The following is a 19,143-nucleotide window of genomic DNA, read 5'->3' as shown; positions in this document are numbered from 1 at the left end:
GTGAAAATTATAAGAGCAGAAATTTAAAACCCCTGGAAAAGGTCTTAAGAGCAAACAGAACAGGAACAAAAATGTGACATTTAAAACCAACACAAAGTAACTTGATCTGTCCAACCAAACACAAGAATAAAAAACAAACAACACAAAAAAATCAGTTGCATTTTCATTTACTAACAACGAACAAGTGAAAATCAAAATTAAAAACATAATTATCAATGCTAATCTCTTGAACTGCCATCCCAGAGGAGCTATCTCACAGCCTTAGGCCTCAAACCTTTGGAATGCTAAAACAAGAAAATAACTTGGACTGGGTGAAAAGCAACACTGTGTCCCAAAGAACCGTTTGCAAAGATAACAGAAAAGCAGATATTATGACTACTGGACTGAAAATTAAACACATTGTTTAGCATTAGCATCACTACGCTAGCTCATCCTCACCAATAGAAATGCCTTCCCTCTATTGATGTCGTTGTTCCCCTTCCCTTCTCATAAGTACCCATGGCTTTGGTCTCCTAATTCAACACTTTTTGGACTCTTGCCTGAATCAGTACTTCCTGACTAGCTTTTCTTTTCTTTTTCTTTTTTTAATATATCAAACAAGTGCTAGTTTCATCTCACTTTGGCCTTTTATTTTTAGGTTAACAAATTCTAAAGAAAATAAAAAACTTAGCTATAAATTTAATAGACCGTGTACCAGATCTGAGTGATGAAATTTGTAAAATACTGATAAAAGAAATTAAAGACCTAAATACATGGAAGTCTCTACAGAGAATATGTCAATTTTCCCAAAACTGATCTATAGAGTTAACACCACTCCTATCAGAATCCCAGCATGATTTTTTTTTCCCTTTGGAGACATAGATAAGTTTACTATAAAATATGTATATGGAAAGAACCCAAATACCTAAAACACTTTAGAAAAAAAAAGACTAAATCAGGAACAATCACTACCCAATGCCATGGCTTATAATCTAGATACAGTAATCAAGACTGTGTTATAGAGAGGGAAAATGGCAAGGGAGTAGGCGGACGTTACAACTCTTACCTCCCAGGACCAAAGTGGATAACAACTTAACTTAGGAATAATCATCTTGAAAAATCAACTTTGGACTAAACTAAGAGGAATCTATAACCAAGCATCACTGAAGGAACCACACTGAGCTGGTAGGAAAGGCGAAGATGTGGAATGAGCTGCCCCACTCCCAGGAGAGAGTGGCTCGTAGGGTCTCTCATGGCAGGGTGGATTTCCAGGAGAGTTGTGGACTCTCAGCTCTAGGACTGGAGCCCCAGCCTAGAGCCCCAGAGACTACAGGAGGCATACAGACAGTATTTAGCTGAAAGAAGAGCCGGGTTACTGTTTGTGATAGGGAGACAGAACCCTCAGGCCCAGGCTCCACCTTAAAGGGACTGTGCAGAAAACCTCGTTCACAGACACTTACCATGGGCTCTGGGAGCGGGGAGTGCCAAGAGGACTGGAGTAGTGAGAGGAGAGTGTAATCTCAGGGACACAGGGAGAGACTGTGGGAGACAGCCACCCTAACCCCTGTACTGGGTCACTCCCCAAACCTAAAGTGCCCATACTTCCTGGGAGAACCAACCCAGCAAAGGGAAGCAGTACCCCACCCACCAGAAGCTCTCCTGCTCCAGTCAGTGCAGAGAGACACTTAGAAGCAGGGAACGAATCAGGGACAAAGGATGTGAGAGCTGAGGTCTGGGCTACATGTCACCTTCAGCCTGCTGAGTACCCTCCGAAGGGCAGGAAGGCCCAACTGTGGCACGCTGGAGGCACTTGGCCCACCCGGTGGACAGGGGCAGCACAGTGAGGCAGCCTGCAAAGCAGCAGCAGGAAGTCAGAGCCCGGAGAGCCTTCCCCCTCTACCCGCATGCTCACAAAGACGGAACTCTGTGGGGTGAGGCATCCCCTGCACCAGCGCAGGGTGGACCCGAGCGGGGTGAGGCATCTGGGTACCCACAAGAGGCAGAGCCCAGGGAGCAGTGTCATGCGCCGGCTGTGGGTGGAGCCTGGCGGCCTGCACAGAAAAGGTGAGTGGTGGAGCCTAGAGAGGCTTCCCGTGTGCCCACGGGGGGCAGAGCCCAGTGAGGCAAGGAATCCCCTGCACGTGTGGAGCAGCCCGAGCTGCGCCCCACGAGCCCGCGCTAGTGCACAAGTGCCTGAGGAGGCTTAGGCAGAGGGGGGCCGGCACAAAGACCTCACATCAGGAATAGAAAGGCCACATACACTGGCCAAGAGTAGATAAAAGCCAGACTAGGAGTGCAGCTGATAGCTACAACAGCATCACAGCCCAGAAGAGGCAGCCACAAATTCTGGATCGCCTACAGCTCCAAGAAGGTTGCTAAGGGCCAGTCAAAAGCAGTGACCCCCAATGGTCTGTGACAGGTTCTGGCCAGGGAGGTCCAGGGCTGGTACATATAGCAGCCAGATACAGAGAGCATCAGCTCAGGACCTAACAACCATAGTTAGAGTGTTATCTAGTCTATACAGAGGCAAAATGGGAAAACAGAGAAGTGCAGTTCAAATAAATCAACAAGAGAAATACCCAGAAAAAGAACTGAATGAAATGGAAATAAACAAGATATCGGATGCAGAGTTTAGAATAATGATTGTTAGGATGCTCAAGAATATTAGAGCAACAATAGATGGACATAATGAGCACCTAAATAAAGAAATAGCAGGCATCAAAAAGGACATTGAAATCATAAAAAAGAATCAGACAGAAATGACAAACACAATATCAGAAATTAAGACTACACTAGAAGAAATTAAAAGCAGGCTGAATGGAGCAGAGGATTGAATAAGCCATTTAGAGGACAAGATAAGCGAAAGCATGCAAGCAGAACAGCAAAAAGAAAACAGGATAAAAAGTCTGAGAAAACTCTAAGTGAGCTCTGTGACAACATGAAGAAAAACAACATCTGCATAGTAGGGGTTCCTGAAGGAGAAGAGAAAGAACAAGAGATAGAGAACCTAATTGAAAAAAATCATAGCTGAAAACTTCCCTAAATTGATGCAGGAAAAAGTCACACAAATTCAAGAAACACAGAAAATCTGATTAAAATGGAATCCAAAGAGACCTACATCAAGACACATCATAATTAAAATACTAAAGATAAGAGACAAACAAAAAATACTCAAAGCTGCAAGAGAAAAGCAGTCAATCACTTACAAAAGAGCCCCCATAAGGACGACATTGAACTTCTGAACAGAAACACTTGGGGCCAGAAGGGAATGGCAAGAAATATTCAAAGTAATGCAGAACAAGGACCTCCACCAAGACTTCTTTATCCAGCAAGACTATCATTTAAAAATGAGGGAGAAATAAAAAGCTCAAGGCATTCATTACAACCAAACTGATACTGCATGAAATGTTAAGGGGCCTGTTGTAAACAGAACACAGAGAAAAAAAGAAATCTAGTAAAAAGGAAAGTAAATTTAAAGAATAAAATGGCGCCTGACCAGCTGGTGGTGCAATGGATAGAGCGTCGGACTGGGATGCAGAAGGACCCAGGTTCGAGATCCCGAGGTCGCCAGCTTAAGCATGGGTTCATCTGGTTTGAGCAAGGCTCATCAGCTTGAGCCCAAGGTTGCTGGATCGAGCAAGGGGTTACTCAGTCTGCTGAAGGCCCGCGGTCAAGGCACATATGAGAAAGCAATCAATGAACAACTAAGATGTCACAATGCGCAATGAAAAACTAATAATTGATGCTTCTCATCTCTCTGTTCCTGTCTGTCTGTCTCTATCTATCCCTCTCTCTGACTCTCGCTGTGTCTCTGTTAAAAAAAAAGGGAATAAACAACTACATATCAGTAATAACCTTAAATTCAAATGAATTAAATGATCCAATCAAAAGACATAGGGTAGCAGCATGGATAAGAAAACAGGACCCGTACATATGCTGTCTACAAGAGACCCACCTCAAAACAAAAGATAAACATAGACTGAAAGTAAAGGGATAAAAAAAAATTTCATGTAAATGGAAATGAAAAAAAAAAGCTGAGGTAGCAATACTTATATCTGACAAAATAGACTTTAAAACAAAAGCTATAGGTAAGAAATAAAGAAGGTCACTACATAATGATAAAAGGAGCAATCCAACAGGAAGATATAACCATTATATATCTATCTATGCACCTAATATAGGAGCACCTAAATATATAAAGCAGATTTTGATGGATATAAAGGGCAAGATCAATAGCAACACTATAATAGTAGGGGATTTCAATATCATTAACAGCACTGGATATATAGATTCTCAAGAAAAGAACTAACAAAAAAACAGCAGACTTAAAGGACACACTAGATCAACTGGATTTAATAGATATCTTCAGAACATTTCACCATAAAGCAGCAGAATATACATTCTTTTCAAGTGCTCATGGTACATTCTCTAGGATGGAGCACATGTTAGGACACAAAATGAGTCTCAATAAACTTAAAAAGACTGAAATCATATCAAGCATCTTCTTGGATCACAATGGCATGAAACTAGAAATAAACTACAATAGAAAAACTGAAAAACACTCAAACACTTGAATACTAAATAGCATGTTATTAAATAACAAATGGGTTAACAATGAGATCAAGGAAGAAATAAAAAATTTCCTTGAAACAAATGAAAATCAACATACAACAATTCAAAATTTATGGGACACAGCAAAAGTAGTCCTGAGAGGGAAGTTCATAGCATTACAGGCATACCTTAAGAAGCTAGAAAAAGCTCATACAATTTAACCCTACATCTAAAATAACTAAAAAAAGAATAGCAAGTAAAGCCCAGAAGAAGTAGAAGAAAGAAAATAATAAAGATCAGAGCAGAAATAAATGACATAGAGGCTAAAAAAAACAATAGAGGATCAATAAAACTAAGAGCTGGTTCTTTGAAAAGGTAAATAAGATTGAGGAACCTTTAACCAGAATCACCAAGAATAAAAAAGAAAGGACTCAAATAAATAAAATTAGAAATGAGAGTGGAGAAGTAACAACTAACAGCAGAAATACAAAAGATTGTAAGAAAATACTATGAAGAACTGTATGCCAAAAAATTAGACAACCTAGGTGAAATGGACAAATTCCTTGAAACATATAATCTTTCAAAAATCAGTCTGGAAGAATCAGAAAACCTAAACAGATTACAACAAATGAGATTGAAACAGTTATCAAAAAACTCCCAACAAAAAAAAGTCCTGGGCCAGATGACTTCAAAGGCAAATTCTACCAAATATTCAAAGAAAAACTAACTGCTATCCTTCTCAAGCTATTTCAAAAAATTCAAGAGAAGGGAAAACTTCCAACCTCCTTTTATGAGGCAAGCATAATTCTGACTCCAAAAGCAGGTAAAGACAATACAAAGAAAGAAAACTATATGGCAATATCTGTGATAAACTTAGATGCTAAAATTCTCAACAAATTAGCAAACCAGATCCAGCAGCAATACATGAAAAAAATCATACATCATGATCAAGTAGGATTTATTCTGGGGAGGCAAGGCTGCTACAATATTCACAAATCAATCAATGTGATTCATCACATAAACAAAAGGAACGATAAAAATCACATGATAGCCTGACCAGGTGGTGGCGCAGTGAATAGTGCATCGAACTGGGATGTGGAAGACCCAGGTTCGAGACCTCAAGGTCACCAGCTTGAGCGTGGGATCATCTGGAATGAGCAAAGCTCACCAGCTTGGACTCAAGGTTGCTGGCTCAAGCAAGGGGTTACTCGGTCTGCTGAAGGCCCACAGTCAAGGCACATATGAGAAAGCAATCAATGAACAACTAAGGTGTCACAACGAAAAACTGATGATTGATGCTTCTCATCTCTCTCTGTTCCTGTCTGTCTGTCCCTATCTATTTCTCTCTCTGTCTCTGTAAAAAAAAATTTTTTTTTAAAAATCACATGATAATATCAATAGATGCGGAAAAAGCATTTGATAAAATCCAGCACCCATTTATGATCAAAACTCTAAGCAAAGTGGGAATACAGGGAACATACCTCAACATGATAAAAGGCTATCTATAACAGACCCACAGTCAACATCATACTCAATGGACAAAAGTTAAAAGCAATCCCCTTAAGATCAGGAACAAGGCAGGGGTGTCCCCTTTCACCACTCTTATTCAACATAGTTCTGGAAATCCTAGCCACAGCAATCAGACAAGAAGAAGAAATAAAAGGCATCCAAATTGGGAAAGAAGAAGTAGAACTATCATTATTTGCTGATGATATAATACTGTATATAGAAAACCCTAAAGTCTTAGTCAAAAAACTACTGGATCTGATAAATGAATTCAGCAAAGTGGCAGGATATAAAATTAATATTCAGAAATCAGAGGCATTTTTTTTTTTTTTACAGGAACAGAGAAAGAGTCAGAGAGACAGACAGACAGACAGGAACGAAGAGAGATGAGAAGCATCAATCATCAGTTTTTCGTTGCGACACCTAGTTTGTTCATTGATTGCTTTCTCATATGTGCCTTGACCACGGGCCTTCAGCAGACTGAGTAACCCCTTGCTCAAGCCAGCGACCTTGGGTCCAAGCTGGTGAGCTTTTGCTCAAACCAGATGAGCCCGCACTCAAGCTGGTGACCTCAGGGTCTCGAACCTGGATCCTCTGCATCCCAGTCCAACGCTCTATTCACTGCACCACTGCCTGGTCAGGGTCAGAGGCATTTTTATGTACCAAAAATGAACTGTCTGAAAGAGAAATTAACAATCCCCTTCACTATTGCACAAAAAAATAAAGTACCTAGGTAAATTTAAGGAAGGACGTTAAATACTTATACCCAGAAAATTATAAAACATTGATAAAAGAAATCAAGGAAGATACAAACAAGTGGAAGCATATACCATGTTCATGGATAGGAAGAATAAACATCATTAAAATGTCTATAATACCCAAAGCAATTGATAAATTCAATGTAATTTCTATTAAAATACCAATGACATACTTAAAAGATATAGAACACATATTCCAAATTTTTATATGGAACCAAAAAAGAACACAAATAGCCTCAGCAATCTTGAAGAAGAATAAAGTTGGTGGTATCATACTTCCTGATATCAAGTTATATGACAAAGCCATTTTACTCAAGTCTGACCAGACAGTGGCACAGTGGATAGACCGTCGAACTGGGATGTGGAGGTCCCAGGTTCGAGATCCCGAGGTCACCAGCTTGAGTGCAGGCTCATCTAGTTTGAGCAAAGCTCACCAGCTTGGACCCAAGGTCGCTGGCTCAAGCAAGGAGTTACTTGGTCTGCTGTAGCCACATGGTCTAGGCACATATGAGAAAGCAATCAATGAACAACTAAGGTGTCGCAACGAAAAACTGATGATTGATGCTTCTCATCTCTCTCCATTCCTGTCTGTCTGTCCCTATCTATCCATCTGTCCCTATCTATCCCTCTCTCTGACTCTCTCTCTCTGTCTCTGTAAAAAAAAAAAAAGAAAAGAAAGAAAAAAGAAAGCCATTGTACTCAAAACAGCTTGGTACTGGCATAAGAACAGTCATATAGATCAATGGAACAGAACAGAGAACACAGAAATAAACCGACAGATTTATGGACAATTGATGTTTGACAAAGGAGGTAAGAGCATACAATGGAGTAAAGACAGTCTTTTTAATAAATAGTGTTGGGAAAATTGGACAGCTACCTGCAAAAAAATGAAACTAGACCACCAACTTACACCATTCACAAAAGTAAACTGAAAATGGATAAAAGACTTAAATTTAGGTTGAGAAAACATAAGCATCTTAAAAGGAAACACAGGCAGTAAGCTCTCCAACATCTGTCGCAGCAATATATTTGCTGATTTATCTTCACGGGCAAGTAATATAAAGAACAGGATGAAGAAATGGGACTATACCAAACTAAAAAGGTTCTGCACAGCTAAAGACAATATGAACAGAATAAAAAGACAAACCATACAATGGGAGAACATATTCGACAATTCTGATAAGGGGTTAATAACCAAAATTTATAAAGAATTTGTAAAACTCAACACCAGGAAGATAAACAATTCAATCAAAAAAATTAGCAAAAGGAATGAATAGACACTTCTTCAAAGAGGATATACAGATGGCCAATAGGCAGATGAAAAAATGTTCAACATCACTAATTATTAGAGAAATGCAAATTAAAACCACAATGAGATATCACCTCATACCTGTCAGAATGGTGCTCATTAACAAAACAACACAGAATAAGTGCTGGTGAGGATGTGGAGAAAAGGGAACCCTCCTGCACTGCTGGTGGGAATGCAGACTGGTGCAGCCACTGTGGAAACATTATGGAGATTCCTCAAAAAATTAAAAATGGACTGCCTTTTGACCCAGCCATCCCACTCTTAGGAATATATCCCAAGAACACCACATCACTGATTCAAAAGAAGAAATGCACCCCCATGTTTATGGCAGTGCTGTTAACAATATAGCTAAGATCTGGAAACAGCCCAAGTGTCCATCAGTGGACGAGTGGATTAAAAAGCAGTGGTACATATACACAATGGAATACACTTCTTCAAAGAGGATATACAGGGGCCATGAAAAAGAAGTAAATCTTACCTTTTGCGACAACATGGATGGACCTAGAAACTATTATGTTAAGTGAAATAAGCCAGGCAGAGAAAGAAACCTATCATATGACCTCACTCATTTGAGGAATACAATGAACAATGTGAACTGCGGAACAGAAGAGAGACAGAGGCGGGATGAAAGGGACCAGAGGGAAAGGGAATGAGAGGATGGGATCAGAGAACAGAAAGAGATTGGTGAAATTATATATACATAACAGAGCATTATAAAGAGCAGAAAAGCAAATCCTGGAGGGAAGGGGGGAGGGTGGTTGGTGGGGGGGGCAAGGGTGATGTTGAGGGGGACATGGGGAGGGGGGATACATTTTGGGGGGCACTAGAATCTATGTAAACACAATAAATTAAAATCAATAAAAAAATAAAATAAAGCTAACTAACAAGTTGAAAACAAGAAGAAGAAGAAAAAAAGGACTGTATTGTAGTATTCATGGGGGGAGAGATACAAAATAGAGAATCTAAAAATAGGCCCAGCCCTGGTCAGCTGGCTCAGTAGATAGAGTATCGGCTTGGTGTATGAACATCCTGGATTCTATTCCCAGTTAAGGCACATAGGAGAAGTGACCCTCTGTTTCCCTTCCTCCTCTCCTCCCTTTCTATGCTTCTTTCCCTCTTGCAGCCAGTGGCTTGATTGGTTCGATGGTTGCCCCAGGTGCTGAGGATAGCTTGATTGGTCTCAGCGTTGGCCTTAGGTGCTAAAAATAGCTTGGTTGAAACAAGCATCAGCCCCAGACAGGGGTTGCTAGGTGGATCCTGGTCAGGACACATGTCAGAGTCTGTCTCACTATCTCCCCTCCTCTCACTTAAAAAATTAATAATAATAAAAGATAAGCCCACATAACTATGGTCATCTGCTTTAGATAAAGATGGAAAAGCAATTCAATGGAATAAGGACAGCCTTGTCAATACAATGGCAGCATCCATAAACCAAAAATTGAAATTTGACCTAAGTCTTCTACTTTATACAAACATTACCCGAAAATAAACTTAAAATAAAACAGAGAATTAATGTAAACTATAAAGAATAAGATGGAAATAATGATAAATGTAATGAAACATATCAATTAAGAGAGAGAACTCTCATCTCACCTGTGGTAGCACAGTGGATAAAGTGTCAACCTGGAACGTTGAGGTCGACGGTTCAAAACTGTGGGCTGGCCTGGTCAAGGCACATATGGGAGTTGATACTTCCTGCTCCTCCGCTTCTCTCTCTCTCTCTTTGTCTCCTTTGTAAAATGAATAAATAAAATCTTTAAAATAAATAAATAAATAATTTTTAAAAAGAAAGAGAACTCTCAGGATAAAAAATATCTGGCAAGGCCCGACCTGTGGTGACGCAGTGGATATAGTGTCGACCTGAAATGCTGAGGTTGCCGGTTCAAAACCTTGGGCTTGCCTGGTCGAGGCACATATGGGAGTTGATGCTTCTTGCTCCTCCCCCTTTTCTCTCTCTCTCTCTCTCTCTAAAATGAATAAATTAAAAAAATATCTGGCAATATATGTTATTTATAGACAACTTAAAAACAAAAACACTAAAAGATTGAAAATAAAGAATACTTGAAATTCCATGCAAATTGGAATGAAAAGACAGCTAAGATAGTGATTTTAATAACTGATAAAAATCAAGGAAAAAATTTCATAACAAAGATGAACATTAAATACTGATAAAATAATCAATCATATAAAGGTATAATGATCATAAAATAACATGTACTTCTAACAATATAACCTCAAAATATGTCAACCAACAAGGAACAGAAGAGCAGGCAGAAAGAAAAAATTGTACTTGGAGATTTTTAAAAACTCAAAAACCAGTAAATTAAACAGATTTTAAAAATTAAACAAATATATAGAAGGTTAAAACAATAAAATTAGTAAGCTTAATTCTTTTTTAGCACACTAGGAGCATTTACAAAATTATATTGAGCCATGAAGGAAGCCTCAGTCAATGCCAAGCATTCAAAGCATGTGATAATAAAACATGTCCTCTAGCCCAGAGGTCCCCAACCTTTTTTGGGCCACGGACCAGTTTAATGTCAGATAATATTTTCACGGACTGGCCTTTAGGGTGGGACGGATAAATGTATCACGTGACCGAGACAAGCGTCAAGAGTGAGTCTTAGATGAATATAACAGAGGGAATCTGGTCATTTTTTAAAAATAAAACATCGTTCAGACTTAAATATAAATAAAACGGAAATAATGTAAATTATTTATTCTTTCTCTGCGGACCGGTACCAAATGGCCCATGGACCAGTACTGGCCCACGGCCCAGGGGTTGGGGACCACTGCTCTAGCCAAAAGGCAAGAAAATAAGAATCACAAACAGCCTGGCCAGGTGGTGGCGCAGTGGATAAAGCGTCAGACTGGGATGCGGATGACCCAGGTTCAAGACCCCGAGGTCGCCAGCTTGAGCGCGGGCTCAATTGGTTTGAGCAAAGCTCACCAGCTTGGACCCAAGGTTGCTGGCTTAAGCAAGGGGTTATTCAGTCCGCTGAAGGCCCATGGTCAAGGCACATATGAGAAAGCAATCAATGAACAACTAAGGTGTCGCAATGCACAACAAAAAACTGTTGATTGATGCTTCTCATCCCTTCGTTCCTGTCTGTCCCTGTCTATCCCTCTCTCTAACTCTCTCTCTGTCTCTGAAAAAAAAAAATCACAAACAAAAAACAGTTTTATATGTTCTCAAACTAACATATTAGTGAAAAATTGTAAGAAACATTAAAAAAATAATTCAGTGTTAAATTGTGGAACATACTATAGCTACAGCAATGCATCAAGGGGAATTATATCTTTAAATACACTAAACAAGAAATAAAAAAAAGTTAAAAGCAATTGTGTATTAACCAGGGTTCTCCAAAGAAACAGATTCAACAGTGTATACCTATCTCTTTATATCTATCTATCTATCTAATACACACACACAAACATATATATGAGAGATTTATTTTAAAGAATTGGCTCATGCAATTGTGGGGGCTTGACCAGTCCAAGATTTGTTGGGACAGACTGGCAAGGCTGGAGACTCAAGGAACAATTACAGTTCTAGTCCAGAAGCTATCTGTTGATAGAATTTCTTCTTGTTCAGGGCAAGTAAGTCTTTGTTAAAGCCTTCAACTGACTGGTTGAGGCCCACCTACAGTATGGAGGGCAACCATCTGCTTTATTTAGTCTACGAATTTAAATGTTAGCCTCATCCAAAAATTCCCTCACAGGAACATCCAGAATGGTGCTTGAGCAAATATTTGGCAGTGTGGCCCAGCCAAGTTGATACATAAAATTAATCATGACAGTGTTATGGGATGAACTATGTCCCCATCCCTCTCAATTTTTTTATTAAGTGAGAAGAGGGGTGATAGTGAGACAGACTCCCCACATGTGTCACCACCAGGATCAACCCAGCAAACCTTGTCTGGGGCCAATGCTCAAATCAACCAGCTACCTCACTGCCCGGGCCCAACACTCAAACCAATTGAGCCACTGGCTACAGGAGAAGATAGAAGGGGGAGAGGAAGCAAAGAGGAACAGACAATCATTTCTCATGTGTGCCCTGACCGGGGATTGAACCTGGGACGTCCACACACTGGGCCAACGCTCTATCAACTGGTCAGGGCTCTATCCTTCCCAATTTATCTTGAAGTTCTAATTCCTAGAACCTCAGAAGGTGACCTTATTTGGAAATGGAGTCACTGCAGATGTAATTAGGACGAACTTCTGGTATGACTAGTGTTCTCATAAAAGGAGAAATTTGAAGACACAGTAGGTGAGAAGATGAACGGTAGGTGAACACACGCAGGGAGAATGCCCAGTGGGTAAAGGGATCAGGAAAAGGTGGCTCAGGCTAGAGTTGCAGTATTGAGCACCTTTAGCGTAGTGGACCGTTGGATAGCAGCCTTCTCATGCAGCCCGAGGGGCAACTGCAGACTCTCCCTTTTGATGAGGAGGAAAGTGGTCCAAAGAGGTTCCCTAAGATATTTCTGTTGGGGGAGTCCACGTAGGAGTGCGGGAGGCCCTGAGTTCCTGTTCCACCCTCTGTGACATGGAGTCAGGTTGGAGGGGAACATGAGTCATGTAACTATTGGGCAGTGGCAGGACTTGGGCTCTGTCAATATTTGGGAAATCTCAATCATTAGCCAAATCCATCTCTGCCTTTTGTCAGGCTGCCCTCAAGCAGGGGTCAGACTAAGTCTGGCCCTGGCTGTAGTCCTAGGACACTCACTCTCCAAGCCCCACCTGCTTGCCTACTGGGGGCTCCCTGGGTCTTAGCTGAGATGGATGTGGAGGAGCAGGCAGGTGGGAGCACCTGCCCTCTGCTCAGATTTCTCTGTGGGAGGTGGTTTCTTGCCTGTCAGGGTGCTGCCAAGCAAGCTCTTAGGGCACTAAAACAGTGGGAGAAGTGTTTTGAAAAAAGCTGTCAAGAAAAAATAAACATTGAAAGTAATCAGAATTGCTAGTCAGAAATTTGATGGGCTTTATTGCACTTTTGTTGTTTAGTATTATTTTTATTTTAAATTACATATGTTGGGATGTGCACCATAATCTTTCTACTGCTCTGTTCACCTGGACCTGTGCCAAGGGCCAGGGAACTCTGTTAAGCCCCTTATGTGCAGTTTGACTTAATCCTCCATGCAATCTTTTTTTTTTTTTTTTGTATTTTTCCAAAGCTGGAAACGGGGAGGCAGTCAGACAGACTCCCGCATGCGCCCGACCGGGACCCACCTGGCACGCCCACCAGGGGGCGATGCTCTGCCCAACTTGGAGTGTTGCTCTGCGGCAATTAGCCATTCTAGCGCCTGAGGCAGAGGCCACAGAGCCATCCTCAGAGCCCGGGCAAACTTTGCTCTAGTGGAGCCTTGGCTGCGGGGAGACGCTTCTCCTGTGTGCCCTGGCCGGGAATCGAACCAGGGACTCCTGCACGCCAGGCCAACGCTCTACCACTGAGCCAACCAGCCAGGGCCTCCTCCATGCAATCTTAAGTGATTCGTGCCACTGGTCTTCCATTTTACCCAGATGAGGAAACTGAGGCTCAGAGAGGTTATACTACTTTCCAAATGCACAAGGCGAGTATGGAGATTGAAGGTTGATCTTCAAGTCTGCCTGACTCCAGGAGAGGAACTGGGCAGGGGTGGGTGGGGGGCAGGCACAAGTGTCCCCAGGCTGTAGCTGAATGGGGACAATTGGGATATAGGATCTTAATTGCTGACAGGACCAGTAGTGGGATTCAAATATTTTAACAATCGGTTTTCTGACCTAATGTCCATTTTTAGTATACAAAAATGATATACCAAAAGGTAGTTTATTATTTCATGTATTTAATACATTTTAAATAAGGACAAAAGGTATACAAAACTAGATTATGTTTAAAAACATTAATAAAAAATATTAAATAGCAGCTGACAAAAAAAGTAAACCTACTGTAACATATTTCCATATTGCTTCTTGATTGGCATCTTCACCTGTAATTTTTTTCACCTATGGACAGAATGAACATTACTACAGGCACTTAGAATACACTGTTGCGCAGATGAACATAAAAGAATAAGGAATGCAAGTTTGTGATTTCCACATTGAGCAGCTGCCCAGGCACCCACCTTAGAGAGAACCCTGATTACAAGTGCCATTTTAACAACTAGTTTGCCAAACTCAACAGAAAATTAGTATCGGTTCAGCAAAACCGGCTGAATCCCACCATTGCTGAAAACCTACCCTGATTTCTATGAGTAGGATTTCTGAAATGAAAATAAATTGATGCTTCCATTTAGTCATCTGGACTAATCAGTCTTCTAATTAAATCTATCACCTTACTACACTTTAGCTACCCCGACCCCAATCCCACCCAACGAAGGTTTGTGGCAAACCAGTTTGTCAGTGCCATTTTCCCAACATTTGCTCACTTTGCATCTGGTAATTCTTCCACATTTTGGTAATCCTTCCATTATTTCGAACTCTTTCATTACTGTATTTGTTATGGTGGCCTGTGACCAGTGACCTCTGAGAAATCATTCATGGAAGGAAGCCAACCAATACAGCAAAATTAATATCCTATTAAGCAATTGCCACAGCCTCCCCAGCCTTTAGTAACCACCATCCTCATCAGTCAGCACCACCCACATGAAGCAAGGACCCTCCACCAGGAAAGATTACAATTCCCAGGACACTCAGAGAATGGTTAGTTTTTAGCAGTAACAATTTTTAACCAAGGTATGCATATTGTTTTTAACACATAATGCTACTGCATATTTAAGACTACAGTGTAGTGTAACAACCTTACATGCACTGGGAAACCACAAGGTTTGTGACTCGCTTTACTGCAATATTCGCTTCACTGGAGTGGTCTGGACCTGAACCTGCAGTATCTTTGAAGTCTGCCTATAATTAAAATCAGATAGTGAAAATTTCCCTACTGAGAGATACTAATAAATAAAATTTTGTTGGTAGGTTGTTTTAACCCCAAGTAGAATACTGCAATTCAATTCTGACATTTATAACCCTGAATTAGCACCAGACTTGATAGGGTTAAGAGCTCAGTTCTCCACCAGACTGTCCCCATTCCAGATGCCAGCTGCAAGTCAGGCCCATCTCTACTTCTGGCTGACTAGTTACACATCTGAGGATTCCTACGATCTCCTCAGTTTCAAGAATTCACTAAAATGATACAGAAGTCAGGAAAGCACTGTACTTAAGTTTTATTATGAAGGACTCAAACAGGAGGACCAGCCAAATGCATACACACACAGGGCCAGATCTGGAAGGAAACAGAGATTCCACACCTCTGTTGCTGGAATGAAGGTATGTCACCATCTCAACTGGCACACCAACCAGAAAGTCTCACTGAGCTGTGGCATCTGGAGTTCTTAACTGTGCACTACTCAGGCACACGTGACAAAATCATTACCTACATGACTGAATGACTATATCCAATCTTCAGCACACTCAGCACAGGCCTGCCTGAAGCCCCAACCCTCTAAAATAGACCTCGAAGGTCTTTCTTGTGACCAGACCCCATCCTAAAGCTATGCAGGGACCCACCATGAGTCACCTCTTTAGAATCACAAAGACATTCCTAAGGTCCATGAGTTTTAGAAGCTCCTAGTCAGGAGCCCAAGACAGAGACAAATCTCTTGTCATACTACAGCAGAGCAGGGGACCTGAAAGATCACAAACCACTGTAGTAGAGATGACTTTTTTCACTCACCAAGAAAAAATTGTCTAAGACAATGAAGAGACAGCCTCCCAAAACCAGACTGGAATTTTATTGTGTAAAGTTTATAGAAGTGTGACTACTATTCCTTTGTACAAAGTACACAACAAATGGTTTTAAATAAAATGGAGAGAGATGCAAGTCCTATGACAATACTTGATACAACCTGAACCATTTACAGATAGATACACTAAAAAAATTTAAAATATCATCTTTTCTCCAAAGAGTCCACTGAGCATTTCTTAGAGATGGGAATGCCTCCCAGGCAAGGTCACAAAGGCATTTTATTGCCCTCAATGCTGATCTTCACGGCATGTGCGGATCTGCTTTTCTTCCTGATATCTGTGAACTTCCTCATCTGTTTATCCAGGCGACTGATACCCTTCTTGGAGGTCCCCTGAAACTAGAAGTAGGGTAAAACATTAAAGAGCAATTATTAAAATACATGAATCTAGTTTTGTCTCTTGGCTCTGAAATAACCAGAATATGCTTTCATGACTACAGATATAGCAGAGCAAGTATACACAGCAGTGTTAGGAACATACTAAATCCTCAGTGAAGAATAATTTTGTTGTTGTCTGTGCCTTATTGGTAAATTCTGCCTCAGTTTATGGAAATCTCCTAGATGAAAGGGGGAAAAAAAATCGACACTATGGTCCCCTACTTCCATCAGATTACATTCTGACTGCATGCATTTCCCTTTCAGAGACTAATCGTGAAGCCGACCACTTGACACGTACACCTTCAAACAGTGCTGGTGTGAAGAGAATGCTGATCTTTGAAGGCAGGCAAGTCATCTGAGAAAAAGCCCAAAGAATGCTGGATGAGGCCAGAGGGCCAGCAAAGCAAGAGCATGCAGTGCTAGGAGCTCTGGTGTCACACCACTGAGCCCCTGCGCCAATCACGCCCTGGTCTGTACTGTAGCCAGGACAGCTGCAAGAAGTAAATGAGGAGACACTGTTAAACACAAGCACAGAGACTGGCATATGATTAGGGCTCAAATAAATATCACTGTGACTATTTCTATTACTTTGCAATCAATGAGACTTAGGTTAAATAAGTATATTTGACACAAAAAGAAAATTAAGTACCTCAATCCAAGGGCTTCCTACTTTTTACATCTCTTCCTGCTTGCCCTTTTGTTTAAAGGTTGATTGCTAGGTTATTTCTCTTATATTCTGAAAAGACCGACTGTGGTCTCCAAAAAATTGACATCTCTAAGAAATGCTAAAAAGTGCTGCCATTCTGTCAATTACGGTGAATCTTGCTGACTCTGATGTTGCTCACAATCCAACCTTTAAGAATGCTCAATGCTTAACAACACCTGAGTTTTCCTAATTCTTCTCCCTCCATGCTTACTAACGAGTCGCCTGTGAAGCTCACTGCAAGAACGCTGAAGGAAGGCAGGGCCTGGGTACACTCCAAGGTCAGGGCTAGCATGGTGAAGCTCCTTTGAGTCAGAGAGCCTCCCCAGTCTTAATCCCACCTCTGGACTCAAACTCCACTCAGATGTAAGCAAGAAGCTCTACAAAAGTGTGAACATCGTAGATTTTCTAGGACTATCCTAATTCTATATATTATTTTATATCAATTTTAATACTTGGCACCAACACCAAGTTAGCAGAGATTCAGATAAGAGAAGCTGTGTTACCATCACCTGAGCAAATACTACCCTTAGGAGAAGGGTGAAGGGGTGGAGGAAGAGGACTTTAAACTTCAGGCGAGAGCCAAGACACTACCGACCTCCTGCAGAACCCAGGCAGCGAACTCCTTCAAGCCCTGACAGTGCTGCAGTCAGACCACACCAAGAGCCTGACCTGTTCAGCTTGCTGCCAACTACCCACCTTCCAGCAGCTCTAGAGCCCAGCCTAGATCTCCTCCTGCCAATCCCAGGACCTTCTCTCAGTCTGAGGCCCCCACCATACAACTGAAATGCACACACTCAAGTCGTGCAGCCCTAAGACTTGAAGCTGCCGGGTGTCTAGGTATCCTAACCTAAAAACTTAACAGAAAATAGTATCTAACATGTTCAACTCAATCACCTTCCTTCTGATTCAGCAACTCCACACCACTCCTCAGGATAGCATGCATGTAACGCAGAGTTACTGGCCAGCAGGTTTATCACTGCTTTACCAGCGAACAACCCTGCATAGCATAAAAGATCAACGAGATGGTTCTGCTTTAAAAAATTATGGTACAATTGTATTCTCACACAGCATTATACCACTCCCAAAAAATGTCTACTGAAAACAATTTTTACTATGCTAAGTAAAAGACAAACCCAATGAGAATAAAATATGGTCAAGATTTTGCTTAAGAGTTCAAAAAACCGCCTATCCAGGCGGTGGCGCAGTGGATAGTGTCGGACTGGGATGCGGAGGACCCAGGTTTGAGACCCCGAGGTCGCCAGCTTGAGCACGGGCTCATCTGGTTTGAGCAAAGCTCACCAACTTGGACCCAAGGTCGCTGGCTTGAGCAAGGGGTCACTCGGTCTGCTTTATCCCACAGTCAAGGCACATGAGAGCAATCAATGAATAACTAAGGCAGGGGTCGGGGACCTATGGCTCGCGAGCCAGATGTGGCTCAATGTTAATGTTAAGGTGTGGTGGGTTTACAAGTGACCATTTTATTTGTCCTTTTTGTATTTAAAAGTTTATATGAAAACATATATTGCTTTTGTCATTTTAATGTTATTTTAAAAGCATTCCATGGACTAAATTAATGCATTAAGTATATGTAGTGTCAGTTACTACGTTATTTAGGAGGGAAAACCAGACCCCAGAGAAAGGAATAAACAAATCATAGTCTCATGATATACAAGTAATAAACCTAGAAGGTGACCTTAATGAGAGGCGATCAAAATTACAAACAGTATAATTTTAATTAAAGTAGCAATAGAAAAAGGGCAAAAAATGTTGTAAGTCCTTTTGAATAGTGATTTTTCTTACTACCTCAACATTTTCTATGATTATAATAAGAAAAAGATAAGTTTGAAGCATTCCTACAGGGAACAGGTTTATTCTACAGTGCTTGATGTTTTCTTATATAATTTCAAAAATAAAAAATGACATACAAGTGGGCAAAAGCTGGTTTGCAGTTTTGAGTATATGAAAGCTTATTCTTGTATTATTTTCCATATGAGAACTATAAACCTACTTTTCCCCACTCTTCATAAAACAAAGTTTCATCTCAAAGCCATTTATTCATTCCAATTTTCTTCCTGAATGTGTTTTCTATTCACTCAACAGTATGGACGCAATGTGAAAGCCCTGAGTGATTGTGCAAGAAGTCTTCCTGAGCTTAAGGACAATACACTGACATGTAAAGGGGAC

At 40.9% G+C, this 19,143-nt stretch overlaps 1 protein-coding gene across 3 annotated transcripts in view; it reads right to left on the bottom strand.

Moving 5' to 3' along the window:
• Window positions 1-15,843: 15,843 nt before the first annotated feature.
• IWS1 (interacts with SUPT6H, CTD assembly factor 1) overlaps window positions 15,844-19,143 on the bottom strand; it is a 46,620-nt gene continuing 43,320 nt past the window's right edge. For all 3 annotated transcript variants that reach the window (XM_066345404.1, XM_066345401.1, XM_066345402.1), the window contains exon 14: window positions 15,844-16,214. In XM_066345404.1, coding sequence (XP_066201501.1) covers window positions 16,083-16,214 — 132 coding nt within the window. In that variant the 3' untranslated portion in view covers window positions 15,844-16,082. The remainder of the gene's footprint in view (window positions 16,215-19,143) is intronic.

The sequence above is a fragment of the Saccopteryx leptura genome, chromosome 7, assembly GCF_036850995.1.
Source record: "Saccopteryx leptura isolate mSacLep1 chromosome 7, mSacLep1_pri_phased_curated, whole genome shotgun sequence".
In the NCBI taxonomy this organism is placed as follows: Eukaryota; Metazoa; Chordata; class Mammalia; order Chiroptera; family Emballonuridae; genus Saccopteryx; species Saccopteryx leptura.
Note: the sequence above shows the minus strand (reverse complement) of the source record. Positions and strands in the feature narration are given on the sequence as shown.